This window comes from Echinops telfairi, unplaced genomic scaffold, assembly GCF_000313985.2.
Source record: "Echinops telfairi isolate 266 unplaced genomic scaffold, ASM31398v2 ScPeMD7_7467;HRSCAF=8505_0, whole genome shotgun sequence".
Classification (NCBI taxonomy): domain Eukaryota; kingdom Metazoa; phylum Chordata; class Mammalia; order Afrosoricida; family Tenrecidae; genus Echinops; species Echinops telfairi.
In genome coordinates, this window is record NW_022111367.1 from 13299340 (window position 1) to 13322313 (window position 22974).

Below are 22974 nucleotides of genomic sequence, written 5' to 3' on the forward strand. Positions count from 1 at the left end.
CCATCAGCTTTCTTCACCACATTTGCTTATTCACCTGCTTTGTCTTCAGCAATTATGTCAGGAAGGTTAGTATCATAGAATGCCAGTTTAATTGAACAAAGTATTCTTGCATTGAGGGAGTACGTGAGTGGAGGTCCAATGTCCATCTGCTACCTTAATACTAAACCTATAAATATATGCACATATATCTATTTCCACATTCTTAGAGGTGTTTTTCTTTCTTTTTTTTTAAATCATTTTATTGGGAGCTCGTACAACTCTTATCACAATCCATACATACAGCCATTGACTCAAGCACATTTGTACGTATGTTGTTGTCATAGTTTTAAAAGCATTTTCTTTCTACTTGAGCCCTTTATATCAACTCCTCTTTCCCCCCTCCCTCCCCCATCAACCCTTGATAATTTACAAATTATTATTATTTTGTCATGTATTGCACTGTCTGATGTCCCCCTTTACATCCTTGTTTGTTGTCCATCCCTCTGTGGGTTATAGGTAGGTCATTGTGACCTTCCCCTTACCCTCCTGGTGAGGCCACACTCAATATTGGTCCCGAGGAGTTTATCTGTCCTATATTCCCTGTGTTTCCAGCTCTATGTGTTCCCATGTCCATGCCCTGGTCTAGCCAGATTTGTGCGGTAGAATTAGGGTCATGATAGTGGGGTGGAGGAAGCATTAAAAAACCGGAGGAGTGCTGTATGTTTCATAGGTGCTACACTGCAACCTGACCGGCCCGTCTTCTCACGACCCTTCTGTAAGGTGATGTCCAATTGCTTACAGATTGGCTTTGGGCCTCCACTCTGCACCCCCCTCCCCCACCCCCATTCACATTATGATATTTTGCTCTGGGTCTTTTTATGCCTGACACCTGATCTCATCGATACCTCATGATAATACGGGCTGGTGTGCTTCTTCCATGTTGGCTTTGTTCTTTCTCAGCTAGATGGCCACTTGTTTATCTTCAAGCCTCTAAGACCCCAGAGGCTGTATCTTTTGATAGCCGGGCACCATCAGCTTTCTTCACCACATTTGCTTATGCATCTCCTTTGTCTTCGGTGATCGTGTTTGGGAAGCTGAGCATCTCAGAGTACCGGATTATTAGAACAAAGTGTTCTTGCGTTGAGGGAAGACTTGAGTAGAGGCCCAATGTCTATCTGCTTCCTTAATACTAAATCTATAAATATATGTACATAGATCCATTCCCCATCATCATATATAAATATATTTACATATGTACATGGCTGTAAATAGATCTCGCTAAATGTCCTTTGCCTCCCACTTCTTTCCTCTATTTCCTTTTACTTTCTTCTTGTCCCACTATAATGTTCAACCTTCATTTGGGTTTCAGCAATTCCTCTCAATTACATTGCCCTTGATCAAGCCCTACCAGACTTCCTACAACCTCCTCGCCATTGATTTTTGCTCACTTGTTCCCTTGTCCCTGGGTTTGTTAACACCCATTTCCTTTCCTCCCTCCTCTTCTTCTCCCATGTTCCCCTGGAACTGTTGTTCACTCTTCCAGCTTGTTTATCCCACCTATCCCATCCAAATAGACACGCAGAGATTACAATATGCACAAACACAAGACCAAGCACAACAAAGCAACAGTAGAAAATAAAACAATAGCTGCAGCAACAACAATAAAAAGACGATGACAAAAAACGCCTATAAATAGTTCAAGGTCTGTTTGTTGTCCTTTGCGAGTGTTTTCCAGTCGGGTCTGATGGGGTGCCACGCCCCAGCCCCACAGTCTATTGTTGGTGTTCCCTGGGGACTTCCTTGCTCTGCTCCACTTGCTGCCCTGTTGGGTGCCCCCAGCATCTCATCTTGGTGTGGTGGAGTCAGGGCAGGCACAGTTCCTATCATGTGTCTACAGTGTTGTTCCCGGTAGTGCTATGGGTCAGTGACGAACGTCATTGTCTCCTGGTCAGGCCGGCCCTATGGTCCTCTCTACGCATTGGCTGCTCAGAGTAGAGATATTGTCCTCAGGGCTTGGTGGGCCAGGAAGTGCTTCACTCTTTTTTCCTCCCCTCTCCTTTGCTCCTGTGTGCTCTGATCAGACATGTCCCTCTCCTTGAGCTGTGCATTCAGTGCTGTCCTCTGAAATGAATTCTTCCGGGGGGAGGGGGAACTGCCCACTTAGTTGGTAATGGGGCCAGTCCCTCAGGCCTCTCTATTGGTTACCTGATTCATGCCACTGTGCTGCATTCTTCTCTTGGAGCATCGGATTGAAGTCTGGTCCCTTTCTCCCTCTCCTGTGGAGATATAAACAACACCCTCCCCTTGGGTGGATTAGTGCCCCGTTCCCTCTGCTACCCATGTCTTTCCCCCCCCACCCTCCTTTTTAGTGGGCTACCATATGTATCCCCGAGTTTAGTCTGGACCCGCCATATTACCTGGACCTCAACACAGGGACATCTGTCTGTATACAGTAGCTTCTTCCCTAGGCCCCTTTTGGATTTTTTGTGCTTACCTAGTAGACTCATGTTATACTTGTCCTTTGTGCTTGTTTAGCTTCTTTTGTGCAGTTTACACTCAGCTCTTCTCTGTCCTATAGGATCACTGTGAGTTAGAATTGACTGGAAGGCAATGGCTTTGGTTTGTGGGTTGCTTTGGGTTAACACACGAGAGCATCCATTATGTAGCTTGTGCTTGAATTTGTTTTAAAAGACTTGTTTTCATTCATAACCACGGAGCTAAATAAATTTTAACTTATCTCATTAAATCCTCATGTGTATGAGGGGAATTCAAACAGTTTATAGAACACACAGAATTTTTCCATGAACTTTTTGAAGCCCCTTGCATTTAAGTCAGTTTTAAAGTAAATGAGATGATTCATGGCTTTTTAATTTATGTGTGTTTACTAAATACATTTGAAATGGAAAGGTGCTAATAAAATATCAATTTTAGTTTTAGAATTAATTTTGGAAATTAGCTCTACAGTTATGAGTGAGATATGCACCTACATCAGACTCCAAGTCAAATTTATAGATAGCATGGAACACTAACCAAATTATCAGTAGCCTTTCCATTTTAATAATTAAATTATCACTTTGCTCAGCATTCGTACCTTAGTGAGGGCAGAGCTTTGCACATGTTCGTATTCTCACCTTTTCCTTCAAAATTGTCATTGATCAGACAGTAGCCTAACAAACACTTCTTTGATACCTGATGGCCCCTCTTCCCAATTGCTTTGTAGTTCCCACTCGTATTTTCAGGATCCTTTTCTTTGATGCATCGCCAACACTTGTGTTGGATTTGCTCTAGAGGCATGGGGATAAGGGTAAATAAGAACATTTTAAGATGAAATTAGTTTCACATTCGACACAGTATTAATGATATTGTGATTTAACCCAGAAGGTGGATTCCTTGTTGAATCAATGTGCCATTGAACTAGTGCATGCTTGTTCTCATTAGCCAATAAAGCAACAGTTTATAGTGTTAGTAGCTAAATACAAGAGCTCTTTTTAATACAATAGGCTATATGGCATCATTTCTAAATATGATTTTTAACCAGAAGACAACTGTAATTCAGATTATAAGTCTGTGGCCACATGTCCTCACCAAACGACGTCTCCAACATACTGCAGTGTCTTTTCAAAGGTACATGGAGCCCAGTCCCTGAATGAGAAGGAGTAAAGGAAGTGTTTTTAAAAGATACATATGTATTAATGTATATGTTTCATTAAATTGAACTATGAATTACATAGCTACAAAAATGTCTTGTATTTTTCCCCCAATGTAAAATGATTATACCACTGGGTCACATTGCTTCTTTATATGTAATTTATATTTTCAAGAACCAAGATGTACTACTAATAATGTATTTTCTAATTTATTAGGCAAATAAACTAATTAAAGAAGAGCTACAAAGTCAAGTGGAATTACTAAATTCTTTTGAAAAAAAATTTAGTGACCCTGGCCCCGTCTATGACTGCTTGGTATGGAACGATGGCGAAGCCTGGAGGTAAACTGTGGTTATGGAGCTGCAGCAGCACACAATGTTTCTTTCTGCTCTGAAGCAGACGATGCGAGAGTCAAACTAGACCTTCAGAAAGTTATAACCTTATGCCACATTGTCGTTACCCTCTCGAGTTCGTGAGGTCAGAAGTAATTATGCTTATACTATCGAGTCCCGACATTTTGTTGGGAGTTAGAAGAAACTGGCCTGTGAAGTGTGTCTTTGTATTTACTATGAGAATATTAGTAAAGCGGTTGACTCAGTAATTCTTTCATCATTTACAAGTTTTGTTGAGTACCTTCTTTGCACCAGGTATGTACTCTGGACGCTACTCTACGGAATCCCTGTGTTGAGCACATTCAGATCAATCTAGCCTCAAGAAAGATTTTCCAGAAAGGTCAAGTTAAGACTTGAAGGAGAGAAAAGGGGGCAGGGTGTTGAAAGTAGGACAAGATTCAGAGAACATGCATGAACTAACTAAGTTCCACGTGACCCTGTGTATAAAGTGCGTAATGGGAGGAGGAGGGTGAAAGGAGGTCAACTGAGTCACTGTGATGGGGGACTTTCTTAATGAAGTTTGAACTTTATGCTGCATCAGGGAAAGTCTTTGAAGGTTCTAAGCAAGGGTCAGGAATGATTAGACTGGAAATCACTACTGCTACAGTGTGAAGGCAAAGTGGGGCTGTCAGTCAATATGGCCACAATCATCCAGGTAATAGAGGCTAATCACCTAGATCCGTGTTTCCGAAAGTGAGCACTACCACCCCCTGGTGGGTGCTGGAACCATCCGAACCAAAGCAGGATACTTACACTACCCTGGATTGTGGGCTATAGTACAAATGTTTCTCATTGCTGGAGGGTTTGCTAAGTAGATTTTTTTCTGAAAGAGGGTGGTAGGCCAAATAGGTTTGGTAACCTATGACTTAGATAAAAAGTCAGTGGAAATGGAGAAGTGAGCGTAGTAAAGAGATGTAACAATGATTCGGTGATTTCCTAGAAGGGTGGTAGCTGATAATACATATTGTTAGAGCCAAATGTGCTTCTCCCTTTTTCAAATTTGGGAGATTTGCTAGCACACATTTTACTTACAGGCTTTACTCCTGATTCCAGTTAATGTGCCCTTTTTTTCTGTGCCTGGTTTTTCCATCAGTGTTCAGTTTCCTATACCTTGCTGTGTTTGCATGTCTGTTTTTTGAAATTGCATAAATCATTTTGGGCTCACATTGAGGAATACCTAAAATTGTTTTAAACTGACTATTTTAGGGATCTTTCAAATTTGTAGTTTGTCCCTGCGTGGTGTGGCACAAATGGTTAAGCACTCAACTACTAATCAAAGGTTAATGGTTTGAACTTACCTAGAGGTGCCTCAGAGGACAGGCTGGATGATCTGCTACCAAAAAGTCACAGAGCCTGAAAGCCTGAGGGAGCAGTCCTCTATCTACTCTGCACATACAGGGATGTCGGTCACTCAGAACTGACAGAGCCTGCTACCAGCTCTGTCTATGGGAAATGCCTTTGCTATCCTAGTATAACAACCACAAAAATAAACAGAATTTTATTAAATTAATAAGCTATTATGATTAATATTTTCAATTTAATGGAATCAAATTCTTTTTATTTAAAAAATGTACAAAGGCCTACAAGCTAAAACATAATAGTGACCCTTTCTTTGAAAGATGTGCATTTCACGTATGCTTTCTTATATTGTTAAATTCACTTTTAATACATCGTCTAAAGTATTTGGAATATATTTTAAAAATTAAAAAGTCAAAATGAGAAAAGAGACTCTTCATAGGAATCATAGAACTGTTATGTGCTAAATGGTTTGGGGCAAAAGGAATGTTTGCATGAAGCTGAAAGTGTAACTATGGGACCACGCTTTGATAAAATCTTATCTAGTTTTAGGGAGACTGGGTCAATTGTTGAAAAGCAAAATACTAAAAGAACAAGCAGGAAGTAAAGCCAAGCTGTTGTTTGTAGTTTCTTAAGTGATCAGATGGTTTTCCACCTAAGACTTTGTGATGGACAGTGATTTCAAAGGCCTTCGTGTGGTTTCACTGAAGTACTGGGGTCTTATAAGTAATCTCACTTGATACTTAAACTGATGATTGTATGAAGTAAAGCAATCAGACTAGGCAGTTATTCTTTTCATTGTTGTAGAAGTAAACTGGGTAATAAAACTGAGAAACTAGATGAGCTTTCGAACTGTAAGAAAATTTGTAAATTTTGATACTTACTATTTATTTTCAATTAACAGAGCCTGCATTGATTCAAATGAAGGCGAGGACTTGAGTAGTTCTACTGTATTGAGAAACTACAAAGAGGCCCAAGAATATGGCTCCTTTGGCACAGCCGAGATGTTGAATTACTCCGTTAATATATATGATGACGGAAACCTACTTTCCATTGTTACCAGTGGAGGTATTCTGTTTCAGATTTGCTAATTAAAGATAAATTCCAAAGGTGGTACCAAACAAACTCACTGCCGTTGAGTCAGTTTTGACTCGTGGTCATCTTATAGGGCTGAATAGAACCTTCCCTCTATGGTTTCTAGGCTCTAACGCTACAGAGACAGATTGCCCTACCTTTCTCCCATAGAGCGGTAAGTGGGTTCAAACCACTCACCTCTTGGCTTGTATCTGGGTGCTTTAGCTTCAGTATCACTATGGCTTCTTAAGTACTTGTTGGATAGTTAAATTCATACTTTTAAAGGATTTAACATAGGGTTCTGACTAAAGGACTAGGTTTGGAGTCAAGGTGGTGAGTTTTGTCATAACCAGATAGGATCCTTCCTAAGAATACAATCATAGCCCTGCAGCAGGAAATCCATGAACATAATCTTATGAATAACAAGTAACTACACCCCCAAATATTCATTCTTAAGAAATGAGCGCAGTCAGGTAGAAGGTACTACGTGTTCTTCACTTCAAAAAATTATAAACTACCTAATTACCCACCAGCAAAGGAATAGATTATTTTTAGTGTGTTATTCATACTGTGGGAATCATCTATTTTAGTCACAATAAATAAATTTGCATTATACCTTATACATAAATCTCAAATACAAATCTTAATGAAAAACTATATTATATGTATATGTAAAATTTTAAAGCATCCCAAATAATACTATACAATTTTGACGAATAGTGAAAACAAACTGGGCAACTTCACGCAATTAAGCCTGTTTGTATAGTAAAACGTGAACCCCGGGATGGGGAGAAACTGTGCTCCATTTTAGGGTACTGATACCGTTGAGAGAAAGGAGAGTGAGGGACTCCCCCTGAACTCTGCAAGCCTTCCTCCGCCGGCTTTGTTGGGGTCGACCAAAGGACAGCGACTGTACACATGTACACACAGTTTGGTACGTCTTGATGTGCATACAGCTTTGAAACCACAGCCAAGGCCACGGTGAGCATGTCATCACCCTCAAAGGTTTGCAGGCATTTATAACCTAGCCCTCTCCCCAGTCCTCGATTACCATGAGTCTGCTGCTTACCGATCTGGATCAGTTTGTGTTCTCTAGAATTTTGTGTTTCTATTATGTATGTATTTTAATTTTTTTGACTTGGCTTTAAATCATCAGATTCAAGATTCATTTGTGTTCTCTATCATTTGTTCCTTATTGCTAAATCCATATTGTCATGAGTGCCCACAATATGATAGAATAATTTTGTTCATTGATCAGTGAACATTAGTATTTTTATATTAATGTGGGAGTTTTTATGTGTAAGTGTATTTTTACTTCCTCAGGGCAGATAGCTAGGAGAATTGACACGGCATGGCATGTTTTCTTTATCTCCCTTTTAAAAAGTGCCCGTTTTTAGTGCATCTATACCATTTTACACTCCCACCAGCACGGTGTGAAATTACAGCTGCTCCGTGTCATTGCCAGCATTTTAGCTATTCACACTTCCCACTGTGTATAGTGGTGACAAAATGTATCTTGGGCATGAGAAAGGATCACATTAAAATCCAAATTTTACTTTTGGGTAGTGGTGAATAAAATTACAGAGGAAGACTTGGCAACATGGGCCTATGTTTCTTGCATGCTATCAGTGAGTTCCCAGCACTGCAAGAGGCCCAACTAAAACTGTCATGTGTTCTCACTGTCCCTAAAGCTCCTGTTGGCACCCAGACATTAGGGCTGAATTCAGGTGTCACTCATCACTGGACTTGTGTTGTCTTTCGCTTATAGTGGGATAGTTCTACTTGGATCTTTAAAACCCTTTTTGCTAAAAATAAAAGCCTGTGGAGGTTTTGGGGGTGGGGGGGTCTACACATGCGTACATGCGTTTTTTATTTTGGGATTGTGGTGGTGGTAGTTTTAACTTTACCGATGTATAGCATATATTTAAAAAGTATAAAAAATGACAAATGTGCTCTCACTGAATTGTCACAAAGTAAACTGTATGTAACCACTCAGCTCAAGATATAAAGTATTTCTAATCATCATTCTACTAATCTCCCCCAAATAACCAGGATCCTGATTGCTTTTACCTCATTTGTTTGAACTATATGCTATTGCTTTTTTTATATGACAAAATTGGTCAAATTTTATCAGTTTCAGATGGTTAAACCTAATAAGATTTTCAACTTGTGTAAATAGGAACACATATCCATCCCTTTGTGTGTGATTTATTTAATTCAATTTTATTTTTGTGAAATCCATCTTGTATTTAAAATTAGTTCATATTTATTACTGTGTAATAGTTCACTCTTTGAATATACCAGGTACCCATGTATTGTTGAAGCATCTTTGGTTCTTGTTTTCTTTTTCCAAATTTTTGCAGCAATGACCATTTTTGTATAGGTTTTTTGTTGTTGTTGTTTTAGTAAATATGTGCATATGTTTTGGGAGGCATGTCTGTCAGAGGGGAATGCTGGCTGTATGATGGACCTGTGTTCAGCTTTCCAGATTGTCAGTCGTGAGTGTGTGTTACTCATGACATGTGCTATTATTGTCAGTCAGCCTTTAACATTTGAGCCATTCTGGAAATCTTGTGTAGTTAGCTCCTGTGGCTTTTGTTTGTTCTTCCCAGGTGACCTCCATTTTTCTTTTGAGTTCCCTTTCCTTTTGTATTTGGAAGATCATTTATATGCTAGGGCCTTCAAAAAGGTCATGGAAAAATGTAATTAAAAGATCAAGGAATTTTTTCACAGATATTTTGATGCTTTTTGGTATAAGTTCTTTGTCAGTTATGTGAGTTTCAATTACTTGCCTTTGTGATTTGGATTTTTATTTTCTTAATATTGTTTCAGTAAATAGATGTTCCTAATTTTAATGCGGTTTACTTTCAATATTTCTGTTTATAATTATTGTTTTGTTATATCCTATTTATAAAATCTTTGCCTGTTCCAAGTACATGAAGTGCTTTTATTTTGTCTTTTGGAAACATTTTTCCTTGCATATTTATATCAGCAATCCTAAATTAATTTTGTTTTATTATGGAGTATGCAATAAGAATCAAGACAATTAAAAAAAAAAGAATCAAGACAATTATTTACCATTTGGCTATCCAGTTGATTCTGCCTATAAATTGAAAAGACCAGTCTAGCCTCAGCCCTTGGACAGTACATGCTACCTTTATCATCGCTCACTGTGCCTTTGCTGTGAATCATAGCCCAGTTGCTTTCAAGTTCATCCCTGCAGATTTTGTACAGTGCAGGAGATCGTTTTGGCTATTATGCCCTGTATAATTGATTTTGTGTATACACTTTGCCTTACAGTTGTATGAGCTCCTTGAGTTAAAGAAAGTTGTGGTTTTGGTATTGTTCACTGTGCATAGTGTACCTAAAGGTACACAAGCACTTGGAGGTCGCTGTCTAAATCTCAAATCTGTGGGTCGTGACCCCTTTGGGGGCCGATCGACCCTTTCACAAGGATTGCCCAGTTCATAACAGTAGCAAAATTATAGTTATGAAGTTGCAGTGAAAATAATTCTATGGTTGGGGGTCATCACAACATGAGACACTGTATTAGAGGGTCACAGCGTTAGGAAGGTTGAGAACCACTGGTCTAAATGGTACCGTGAATTGTGAAGAGGGTGAGTAGTAGAATAGTGCTTACAGTTGATTTTTAAAATTATTAGTGAGAGATAAGCTGGTTGGTTTTATCTTAATTAATATTACATAGATTGAATTGAATGGTTGAAACTGAGTGCCTGAGGATGCTTTCATAGTCTTCCCTCTCCCATTTTTTATCTCTAGGAGCTCATGGGACACATGTGGCTAGTATCGCTGCTGGCCATTTTCCTGAAGAGCCTGAGCGGAATGGTGTAGCTCCTGGTGCTCAAATTCTTTCCATCAAGATTGGGGATACAAGACTAAGCACAATGGAAACGGGCACAGGCCTCATCAGAGCTGTGAGTATTTCTCAGTCGTCAGCTTAGATGATTGATTCATGATCATCTTAGGCATATAAAATGTTCCCGGCTTACCAACACCACATTGAACAATAGTCAGTGTATAGGGTTTTTTTTTTGAAACGGAAAATGCTTATTATTAGTTGATTTTAAATTTTTATAGGAAGGTATCAAAGACCAAGAAGAAATATACTTTGGTAAATAAGACAATGAAGAAAGATGAGAAGGGACAAGGTGACCTTAAACAATGAGGGGGAGAGTGTGATCAAAATTATTAGGATAAAGTTTTTTGGCTAAATTTTTATGAAAATGACTTATTGTCTCCTGACCATTTCTTGGAGCCCTGACAACATCGTGGGCTATGCATTGGGCTGCAAACCACAATTTCAGCCATTCAGCTTCTACCAGTTGCATCGCTGGAAAAAGATGAGGCTTTCTGTGCCTGGAAAGGTTACACGCCTCAAAAGTACCATCACTGAGTTGAAATTGACTCAATGGCAGTGGGGCTTTTGAGGGGGTGGTAAATTCCCTAGTAGCAAGCAACGCAGAGATACTTAGCAAACCAACATAGCAAAACGCCTCTTTGCAAACTTGACTCCATAGCCTGAGAGAAACTTAAAATCTCAACTAGCATTTTATACTCCCACTTTTACCTATGGATTTTATTTTTACCTTGACTCTACTCAGTTTGGAATCTAGTAAAATTTTTCATCTGTGCTTCTTTTTCCTCATTCTGTTCTTGAAATGCTAATTTTATTTTTCCTTGAGTACTTTGTATGCTACCTTCTCTCCACTACCGACTCCTAAGGTTGTCACCATGTAGAGAAGTAATTTATCCATTTTGAATTAGAATATGATGGGTTATTTAAGCCATAGGATTGCGTGCCTTGATTTTAGTGGCTAATCTATCTGTAAAATAAAAATTGCTGTCTAAACTAGATTCTTAATCTTCTTAATAGATGATTGAAGCTATAAATCATAAGTGTGATCTGGTCAACTACAGCTATGGTGAAGCGACTCATTGGCCAAATTCTGGGTGAGTATTCTTAGCCATAAAACGTTAGCTAATGAAGAGTACTGCACATTTGACGAACTGTTGCATATCACACTGGAAAAGGAATATCATAAAAAAATGGTAATGGAGTCTCCTAGACGCTAGGCCCCTGTTGGATGGTCACATTTCTGATGTTGTCAATGCTAATAATTGGACTGTGCTGATAATCTCAATTTAGACGTTTTTATTTCTGTCCCAAATGTTGTGGGGTTTTTTTTCAGCAGCATTTATTCTGTTAATTCTTCTGACACTTCCAGTCTACAGAGCCTCCGCTTTCTTATTATTATTGATGTCTTCTCTCAGCCCCACTAAATCCCCACTTCCTTGCTAACCAGTTTTGATACGAAGGTCCATCATTTTACTTACTTATTCCATAAATATCCCAAACTCGTCTTCGGGTGCACATCTCTGACAAAAGCGCAGTTTTGCTGAGACCCAACTGTCCCCCTTCTGCAGAAACATTCCGTGTCCCTTTAAGTTTATGACCAGAGTTTCAAGTTTTTCATTGTCTTTTGGTCATGTTCTGCTTTTACCCCACACACTCTTATCTAAACGTTTTATACTTTTTTTTTCTCTTCTCAGATCTTTTAGTCTTCTTCCCATTTTTTCCCTCAGCTGATACCTTAACCTCTTCCTTCTCCAGAGAAAATGACAGTGCTTAGAAGGGACATCCCTTACTTGCCTACTACCTAACCTAACACTACTTTTTTTGTGTGCAAATGTAAGCATATTTTAACATCTATCTTTTAAAAAGCAACAAAAAACTGTCATTTTATACTCATTTTTTCAACAAAACTTATTATGTATGTTTCACTATTACATCTTTTATGTATACTCAGCCCATTCCAAGCTGGTCTCTCCCTCTTTGATAACATTCCTCTTCATGTCTCCAGTGGCTTTTGCTGCCAATCCAATAACATGTCTCGTGCCCTGTGTTAATTACACCCCTAGTTGCCCCAGAGTCCATTCCCATTTCAGCAGAGCCAGGTTTGTCAGGGTAGACGTGTGCTCCACAGGCCTCCGCGAGCGGATGCGTCAGAAGTAGATAACCAGCCTTTGCGCTGAAGAACCTCGGTGTGGAGCCAAGCAGGTTAACCATTTCAGCATGCCAAGGCTGCAACGTTTCATTACCTCCTTTTTTTCTTTCTCATAATAATAATTATTTGAAATTATTATAATATCTTACTTTGAATAAAACTATTAAATTACTTAGAATTTTTACTTACTTTAGATCATTCTTTGTCATTCTCACCACCAAGTTACATGTATATATATATATATATAAAGTCCTATTATTGTGGAAATTTTGCCAACCAAAATCATGTGGTTTGCTGTTACCAAGTAATTGATTTTCTCAGGAAATTGGTACTAAATTTTTTGTTTTTTATTGTCTAGTAAAAGAGTTTGTTTGCATCTCTATATTATTTATGGCATAGTAACAGATTTTTTTTAGATTAAAATTTTAACAGTTGTATTGACAAATAATTCACATACCATATTCTTCAATAGTTTGAGCATATTAAAAAATGTGCATTCATCATTTAAATAAATTATAGAAAGTTTTCTTCTTTCTTGTACTCATTATTAGCTCCTCAATTAACCCTAACCTCTCCTCCCATAACCCTAAGAAACTATTAGACTATTTATCCAGTTACACTCTCTCTATTCTTACCTATTCTAGATTTCAGGTACAGAAAAACATAATAACAAAAAGAAAAAATAAACTTCAATAACAAAGTAAAGCATAGATAAACCTCAGTTGAAAAGATAACACAACAAAATAAAAGCTAGAACAAATTTAAAATGGGTCAAAGGGCAGAACAAATAATAAGGTTTTGAATTTTAACCTAATTATATCTATTAGTCCACTTTCCACTGCACTCTGTCTGATAGCAAGGCTATTCATATTTCTAATCAATGATCAGAGGGGATTCTAGGCTTTTTGTAAGAGATCATTGCATTTGTAACATGCATTCTCTCATTTTAGTCATTTCATGTTTTAGTGTAACCTTGCCCCTTCTCTTTCATTATCTTATCTACCTAAGTGCATTTCCTTCTTATTTATCCCTCTTAGAGTCACCTTTTCATTGTACTCCTTTCTTACTCAGATGTGCACATGGGTGACTTTGGAGTGGCCTTTCGCCACCTTGTACCTTATTATACAGCTCAGTGCCACTGAGTCCATTTCAGCTCAGTAGTAATCTTACGGTACGGGTAGAACGCTCCTGTGGGTTTCTGAGACTTCAACTCTACAGGAGTAGAAAGCCTCACCTTTCTCTAATGGAGTCCTGGAGAGGTTGGTGGTTTTGAACTGCTGACCTTCATGTTAGTAACCCACTATACCAAGGCTCCTTTCATTATACTAAGATTTTTAAAAGTTCATGGAACAATGGAATGAAAAGGTAATGGATTTTGCCCCATATTTTCTGAAGCCCATTTATGTTGTTTCTATTTTCTTCTTCCTGGTGTATCTGTGTCTTTTAATCTCAGTAAATGTTTCATGTTTGCTGACAGGCCCTCACCAAATGTATGTGTTAAAATGTTTTATTCCTAACGTATTCTTGGTTTCCTTATCCTTTACTCTTGCCACAAAAGACAGAGTTCTTTTGGTCAATTGGTTTGTAATCACAAATGTTTATAGGAATCAACTGAAAAATCTTCTGAATATATTACTTTAGATAGTATATGGAAATAAAACCACATATTACCTGCTGATATTTGAATATTTTCTTTTAGGTTTGGCTTTCAGGTAGCATGTTTTCCCACATATGTTCACTTTTGAACGAGCATTTCCCCACATTTAACCTTGCCTCTATATACCCCTCCCCACAGTAAAACTCAGCTGAGGTGTGTCACGGAGTGTGGCTCTGTCACATTCCACCATGAGGGAATGCCAACACGTAGTTACCTAACATTTACACCATAGTCTGCAATTATGAACAGTATAATAAAGGCTAAACTTTTATAATGTGAGAATTTCCCTGTGTTTTTCTTATACATGCTTCTTTGTTTAAAGCCACTGTTTAATTCTAATTCTACTTCTTGCATTTCACATTTTATTATAAAACATTTGAGACTATCTTCTCATAGTACAATATTTGTTGAAAGAAAGAACAAATTTGTATCGTCTATTCAAAGCAATTCTTTTTCTCTTTCAGGCGAATTTGTGAGGTAATTAATGAAGCAGTGTGGAAACATAATATTGTTTATGTTTCGAGTGCTGGAAATAATGGCCCATGCCTTTCTACAGTAGGCTGCCCAGGTGGAACTACATCAAGTGTGATAGGTTGGTTCCTTTTCTTAAAAATAATTAAAAACAAAACAAGTGAACATAAACCCAGTTAAGTAAATATTATATGCTTTACTATCTTTACTGTCAGCATGCTTGGCGACCTAAAGTATGCCCTTAGAGAACAAACATCTAATAAGGGAGCTGAGCTTTATATACTTTAATTTAAAATGGAGCAGAGTAATTCATTTCTAATTTGAGATGAGGACTTATGGAAAAGATAGAGGAAAGACGATTTCAGTAGATAGAATGAACAAGGGAAGAACTTTCCAGGTAAAGTGAACATAAGATTAATGTTTTATTGCTTTCAATTATGCCCAAATCGCTGAAAATTTTATCTCAAGTTCTACAAAATAATTTCAATTTTATGTGGCAGCATCCTTACTTTAAATCTGCTAAAACATCCTTACTTTAAATCGACTTTAAATCTTCTAAAACATACACTTAGAAGTCATTCATTTAATGAATAAAGCATTAGAAATTAAGGAGCTGATACCTCTCCCTTGCACTGCCCTTGAGCCAATTCTGAGTCTCAGAGATCTTAGAGGACAAAATAGAACTGCCCCTGTGGGTTGTTCAGACGTTAAGTCTTTACACTCTAGTAGTAGAAAGCCTCCTTTTTCTCCTACAGAGTGGCTAATGGTTTCAAACTGCTGACTTTGTGGTAGCAGCCGAATGAGTAATGCACCATGCCTAAGGTGACCAGATTTTAACACTGGTAAAGCAAGAAAAAAGTGGGACACAATAGATAAAACTCATATCCTGGTGAAACAGCCACATGGCAGCCGAAAACCGTATACCCTAGCTTATCGTGCATTCTTTCCAAAAATTGGGACTTTTTAAAAACGCCGTGGGATGCGGGAAAACTCGTTAAAAATCGGGACGTCTGGTCACCTTAACCATGCCACCAGAGCTATACCTGTATTTTAAGTCTTGCCTCTACCACTCATTGTGTATGTTTCATAAATTTTTTTTAGCTTCTCTACACAGTATCCAAACTTCTGAAATGAAGGGATTGAATTTGGTCTCTTAAAGGCCGCAATATTTCAGTAGAACTTGTCGGCATTTGCCCGTTTATCCTAGAATTCTGTAGCATTGTCTTAATTGATTATTCTTTAAATTGTAGTGATTTAAATTATAGGTAAGTTAAAGATAAGGTTAGCTGCCTAGTTTTAAACTTCTTGTTCCTGTTTTTAACTCCATGGAAAGTTATAGGTAGAGTTTTGGATACAGTGGTCATTTAAAAAGTAAACGAATCAATGCCTGGCGTTTTGCAAAGTTTTAAGTTACACTGGCTAATTGAAAGCACATTTTCCCCCCTGTACATATACATTACTAGATTTAATCTAACTTAGTGACTTTAGTCTCTTGAGTAATTTAGAAAGTAGATAAATATTCAAAAGAAAGCACTTAATGCATACATGGTATCTGCTACAAAATAAGCACACATTTAATGTATTTTCTTATTGCTCCATTTTACAAAACAGAAACTTGAGGTATAAGGAAATCAAGTGATTTATATAGCTAAAGGAAAGTGAATTTAGAATTACGATCCGTATTGTGTTTCTTTTGTTAAATGATTAAATTCATTCCATAGGTGTTGGTGCTTATGTTTCCCCTGATATGATGGTTGCTGAGTATTCTTTGAGAGAGAAATTGCCTGCAAACCAATATACTTGGTCTTCTAGAGGCCCGAGGTAGGTTGAAGATAGTATCTAGACTACCGTGCTTGGGAGGGGTAGAGTTTTAGATCATTTTGTTTTGATTTTCACTTTTGAAGTATTTTTATTTTGGTCAGTAATTTTATGTCAGGCTAACAGATATTAGGGAAATAAAATGCAGGCGTTTTCTTGTTACATGTACTTGTTGAAAAAATAAGTACTATTTTAACTCTTCCCTTTAGTTCTTTGAAGTTAATTTTGTAAAGAGAATAGACCTTGAATTCAGATAGAAAAAGGAGTTCTGTATACCAAGACTGCTGTGGGCCCAATGATAAACAGTACTTAGTGAGATAACTAGTGGTTGGTTGGTTTGAAATGTAAAATGTGTACCCAAAACAGACCCATTAGTGTTCAGGCAGTTCCAACATCCTCACCATACAAGATAGTAGAAGAGCACCAAAGATTTTCCAAGGCTGTGGAAATCTTTACAAGAGCAGATTACCACATGTTTCTTATATAAAGTGCCTGCTGGATTAAACTTGCCACTTTTTGGTTGGTAGTTGAGTTGCTTTAATCACTGTGCGACTTCATAAAACAAAACAGACTCAACTGCCATCAAGTCAGTTCCGACTCAGCGACTCTACAGGGCATAGTCGAACTGCCCCTGTGGGTTTCCAAGACTGACTCTCTACAATGCTAGAAAGCCTTGTCTTTCTCCTGTGGAGCAGTTGGTGGTTTTAAACTGCTGACGTTTGTGCTGAGCAGCCCAACGCTAGGCCTTGTAAAATTAGATAGTAGAGAGAATGGAAAATAAGATTGGTGCTTGGCTGCTAGCCTTAAAGTTGGCCACACCTGCTTAATCCCACTGCAGAAGAAAGACCCCATGATCAGCATGAGGGCGGTGACCCTGTGAATGTAGAATCAAACTGCTCCAAAAGGCTTGTACACTGGGTTTTTCTTCTGAGTGGACTTGAACCATCGACCTCTCTGCTATTGAACATTGAATCGTTGTGCCACCCAGGTACTCTTTCACCAAGATCATTGCCAAGAAAGTCTCATGCTCTGTAAGACACAGGAACACCAAAGGTCAAATTTCATTTAGTGGTGAAAAGTTTGTTTTTTTAATTTGAAGATACACTTAGAAACATTCTTTAGTTTTAGGTCAAATATAAGCTAAATTTAATCCTCCATGCTATAGTTACTCTCTTAGTCTTCTCTAAGTAATTTAATATGTTAAAATATATATATATATTTCAATTGTTGGCTATGTTTTTTTGTTATGAAAAACAGTAATGTGCAGGTCACTATGTTTTGCCTTGTGGCAACACTAGAAATCGCCCGCATCAGCTCCATTAGCTAGCCTACAATCCCATGCCACTAAAGAAGAGCAATGAGATGCAAAAGTCAAACTGAGCCTAGGTTTATGTTTTATATTTTCCCCAATAAAATAAATATTAAATTTATTATTTTCTAAAAGTGATCTAAAATATTAAGGTTTGTTGTCAGTATAAAAAAGTACTAGTATTTAAATTAGACTTTGCCCATCTTATCTGCCTATTTCACATTTAAAAAATTTATTTCAAGAAAAAAGGAATTAATGAATTGGGTAAAATTGTATTAAAGCTGATAATAGTTCACTAATTGCTTGAAGTAGAATCATGAATTTTATTCATATTTAATATATTAAAAACATGGACGAATACTGTAACTGATTTTAATTATAAGCTACAAAATAGAAAACATCGACTAATGATTATTTAAGGAGCATCACAGGTGGCACAATATAAGTGGGCCCTGGTGGTGTGGTGGTTATGAGTTGGACTGCCACCCACAAAGTTGGCAGTTCAAAACCACCCAATGCTCCACGGATGAATGCTGGGGCTTTCTACTCCTGAAAACACTTAAGAGTCTCAACAACCCACAGGGGCAGTTCTACCCTATCCTATATGGTGGCTGTGAGTCCGCATGGATTCAGTAACAGTGAGTTGAGATGTGACTCGGTAGTTAGAACATTTAGCTGCTAACTGAAAGGTTGCCAGAACTTACCAGCTACTCCTCAAAATGAAAGACCCAGCAGTTTTGCTCCCATACAGATTTCAGCCTAGGACACTCTGGACAGTCCCACCCTGTCACGTAAGGTTACTATGTGACCGATTATCAAGTAGAATCTGTAGAAACATGGTTTGGATTTTGTACTTATTCCTCATTTAAGGAGCACTGCAGGCACAGTGGGTTACATTTGGGACTGCTAGCTTCAAGGTCAGTAGTTAAAAACCACCAGCTGCTCAGCCAGAGAAAGATGAGGCTTTCTACTTCTGTCAAGATACATAGCCTTGGAAACCCGCAGGGCTGTTCTACTGTTACCATTTCTGGTCACTGTGTGTCAGAATCCACTTGAGAGCAGTAAGTTTTATTCCTTATAGATGGACTATTTTACTTGATACTTTGTATTTATGACAATAGTAAAGAATCTGCTGTCTAGTTTGCACATTAGTGATGGACATCGTCAATACTGAAGCTGTAGTGCAAGGTGAGCGTGATACTGGCTAGTTGGGGGTCACCATAGCTAAGCTGTGATTCTCCATGGCTTGGCAGTTATGCGGTGATGTAGTGAACTTGATAATTACGTAGTGATAAAATGACATAATCATCCTCCATTTTGTGATCTAATACAGCCATTTTCCATTTATACTTTATGAGCTAGTCTTCAGAACCTAGCCAAGTTAATAATGAAAAATGTGTATTTTGAAGGAAGTAATAGTTTCTATTTCATGGAATGCTGTTTTTAAAATAGTAATTTCTATAACTACTTTATGAAAAGCAGCGTTAGCAGGCTAGTAGAATACTAACAGAACAATAATGAATAGTCAGTTGGAATTAGTGACATTTCTCATATTTTTCCCAGTGGTAAAATAAAAAAGCTCATTGTGAAACTGTTAAGAAATATAGACAGTATAAGGAAGAATATATAAATCATTCTAAATTCATTACTTTATACTTTGGTGGCATATTGTCGAATCCCCTTTTAGTTTTTCTCTATGCACGCATAGGAGATCACACGGCTCAGGCACTTTTATAGCCTACTTTTGTCACCTTTGAAATACAGTGTGAACCTCGTTATAGGGTCACAGGTGTTTGGTCGAGATCTGCTTGGAGGTATTCACTTGGAGGGGCGCTGCCAACCCAGTACCATTGAGCAGGACGATATGACTTGCATCGCTGCCAGCTCTTTGGAATTATGGAATCAAATGCCACTAGTATTCCTAGTCAGGACAAATAATTGTTCATTCATTTGTGGGAAGAATGGTATAGAGCGAGTTTATCAGTCTTTGTGCAAAATCTGTGGCCACTATTTTCAGGAGGATACAGTTAAGCATTTTCATATTAACCCAAAGGCAAGTAATTTAAGTCATCCCAGAGATGCTATGGAAGAAAGTTCTAACAATCAGTTTCCAAAAGGCCAGAGCCATGTGAATCTGATGGAGTGTTCCATTCTGTGCACACACACTGTACCGTAAGCTAGAATTGACCTCTACAGGTTTGGTTTTTTAAATCGAGGAAGTAGTAGTATTCCATTGTTTGGTTCCTATATTTGAAGCCCAGGCTTTACTTAACCCAAACCCTTGCCTGTGCAATTCCGTTGGGGTTTATTGTTCAATACTCCACACATAGCACGTGGAGTTTATTGTTCAGTACTCCACACATAACACATGAGGTTAGTCTGACCTGAGGTGTGCTGAAAACATGAACTATATATTGGATTTTAAAAACCAGAAAACAAATGTAGACTCATTTTTTAATATATTTGATTGCATGTTGACATGACAGCATTTTGGAGCTGTGAAATAAATTATTAAACTTAATTTTATCAGTTTCTTACTACCTTTTTGAAATGTCAAGTATATATACCTCATATTTCTTTCACATAGTGCTTTATTAACTTTTTTTTTGGCCTTATTAACTTTTAAAGAAAGAAAATAGCCTCTACCTAGAGCAGACAAAAGAGAAATACCGTGTATACCCGTATATAAGCCGAGCTTTCCAGCACATTTTTAGTGCGGTTTTTGTGGTAAAATTAGGTGCCTTGGCTGATAATTGGGTCGGTTTCTACCCAAGTGTATACAGTATATTCATCAAGGAATCTGAGCAAGATCACTAAAAGAAACTCACAAGAATTGTGTCATTTATTTTCCCTTATAAGTTATATGTAGTTATACATACCTTTGCCTTTTTGTGCCTAAGCCCAGGTATATGCAAACATTGTAAAACAGAAGAAATCCTCACAATAGGGAAATAAAAGCTGTGCTAGACGTGCATTGTTGTTTTGTCTACAGCGATTTCTCTGTAAGAGGCTTTTTGTCGTTTGTAGTGGTTCCTAGCCATCCGTAATATTGTATAATTGATTTGACCAGCACCCTTCTTATGCATCCTCACATCGTGAGCAGACTTTAATGGCTTTCCGTTTAGTGCTGACGGGGCCCTCGGCGTGAGCATCAGTGCTCCCGGAGGAGCCATTGCTTCTGTTCCTAACTGGACGTTAAGAGGAACTCAGCTAATGAATGGGACGTCTATGTCTTCTCCTAATGCATGTGGAGGCATTGCCCTTATACTTTCAGGTAAGGACATTGGTTATTCCAATACCTGGTTTGATTCATTACTGTTTTTAAATTTCAAATGAAGTGATAGTGGATTTTATTTTTTACTACATGTGTATTTCAGTAGGATCTTAATTTTAATAATGAGAAGTCACTTTGTAAAACAGATTTTGAATGTCATTTATATTAGTCTTTGTTCCAAAAGATAAGGTAAGGAGGTGCTCCTGTAAAACTACAGTTGGATAAATTTTTCTTACCTTATTGCAGACAGATGTTTTGTTTTCTTAAGTTTTCATGGTGAGAAAATTTGATAGAATGGGCAGTCTTGGTAAACAAGTGGTGGCCATCTAGCTCAGAAGCAACAAAGCCCACATGGAAGAAGTACACCAGCTGGTGTGATCATGAGGTCTTGAAGGGATCAGGTATCAGGCATCATCAGGACAAAAAATCTTACCATAGTGAATGAGGTGGGGAGTGCGGAGTGGAGACCCAAAGCCCATTTGTAGGCCACTGGAGGTCTCCTGGCAGAGAGGTCTCAGGGAGGAGACGAGTCAATCAGAGTGCAATGTAACAATGATGAAAAATACAACTTTCCTCTAGTTCCTAAATGCTTCCTCACCCCCACCCCCACCCCCCACTATCCCAATTCTACCTTACAAGTCTGGCTAGACCAGAGGATGTACACTGGTACAGATAGGAACTGGAAACACAGGGAATCCAGGGCGGATGATTCTTTCAGGACCAGTGGTGTGAGTGGTGATACTGGGATGGTAGAGGGAGGGTAGGTTGGAAAGGGGAAACTGATTACAAGAATCTACATGTGACCTCCTCCATGGGGGGTGGACAACAGAAAAGTGGGTGAAGGGAGATGTCAGACAGGGCAAGATATGACAAAATAATAATTTATAAATTATCAAGGGTTCATGAGGGAGAGGGAAGTGGGGAGGAAGGGGGAAAATGAGGACCTGATTCCAGGGGCTTAAGCGGAAAGCAAATGTTTTGAGAATGATGAAGGCAATGCATGTACAAATGTGCTTTACACAATTGATGTGATATGAATTGTATGAGCCCCTAATAAAACAATTAAAAAGAAAAAAGAATGGGTAGTCTTGGCATCAAGGTAAAATTTAAGGTAGAATTTAATTGTTTGCTGACTGTTATTTTGGATACATTTATTCACATATTGAGCAGATAAATTTGCTGGGTGTGTACTGGTCTACTATTAATGACTATTAAGCACTCTGAGGTATGGAGCTGCATATATGACTAAAACACCAAAAATATCTGCCATACTGGGTTTACCTTACAGTTGGGGGATTCTATGAACAAAATAAAACATAGTTAAATGACAGTGAATTAAAGCTGTTGAGCAAACTGAAGCAAAAAGGTTCAGAATTTCTGGAGTGAGGAACATAGAAGAATGACAGTATTAAGTATGGTGGCATGTGGCTTGACTATGACTCGTTTAGAGTTAAGGGAGCCAGGCTCTTGTAGAGATCAGACCTCACAAATGCCTCCCCTCCCCATTACCTTAGTTCAATCCTTAGCAGAACCCTTTATCCACCAAGTGTTTTCCTGGTTGGTAGATACATGTACACCAATGCTTCTGAACGCAAACAAGTAGTTATTTACTACTTATTTTCCAAACCACAATACTTATCAGGATGGGTACAAACTCTAAAAATAACTGTTAGAATGGATCCTAATGTGATTTTCCTGCCCCATTTCTAGTTTTAATCAGCTTAACCAAATACTCCATGATCTCTTATTGCTCTTATCTGTTCTCCCTCTTGAATTCTATTTTATCTGTCAATTGTCCTGGCAAACTCCTGTGTAGTCTTAAAGATCAAAATTGTCTTATCAGTTCTTATACAGCTTAACCTTTTATGGCTTCTATCTTACCAAATTTCAATCCTTGATGGACTCTTACTGTATCATAGTGTTGTTTACATGTTTAATGTACTCTGAGTAGGATAGGGATGATAGATTACTTTTATCACTATTGTAGCCATTTATTAACCCAAGATTTATAGTTCTTGCTTATGCTTATGT

General features: G+C 38.1%; 1 protein-coding gene across 3 annotated transcripts in view; it reads left to right on the forward strand.

The window, feature by feature from the left end:
• The window catches only part of TPP2 (tripeptidyl peptidase 2), a 123243-nt gene that overhangs the window by 25875 nt on the left and 74394 nt on the right, over positions 1-22974 (forward strand). For all 3 annotated transcript variants that reach the window (XM_030888428.2, XM_004704292.3, XM_045283757.1), the window contains exons 5-11: positions 3843-3967; positions 6219-6382; positions 10169-10323; positions 11283-11359; positions 14536-14663; positions 16264-16363; positions 20795-20943. In XM_030888428.2, the coding sequence (XP_030744288.1) occupies positions 3843-3967; positions 6219-6382; positions 10169-10323; positions 11283-11359; positions 14536-14663; positions 16264-16363; positions 20795-20943 (898 nt within the window). The remainder of the gene's footprint in view (positions 1-3842; positions 3968-6218; positions 6383-10168; positions 10324-11282; positions 11360-14535; positions 14664-16263; positions 16364-20794; positions 20944-22974) is intronic.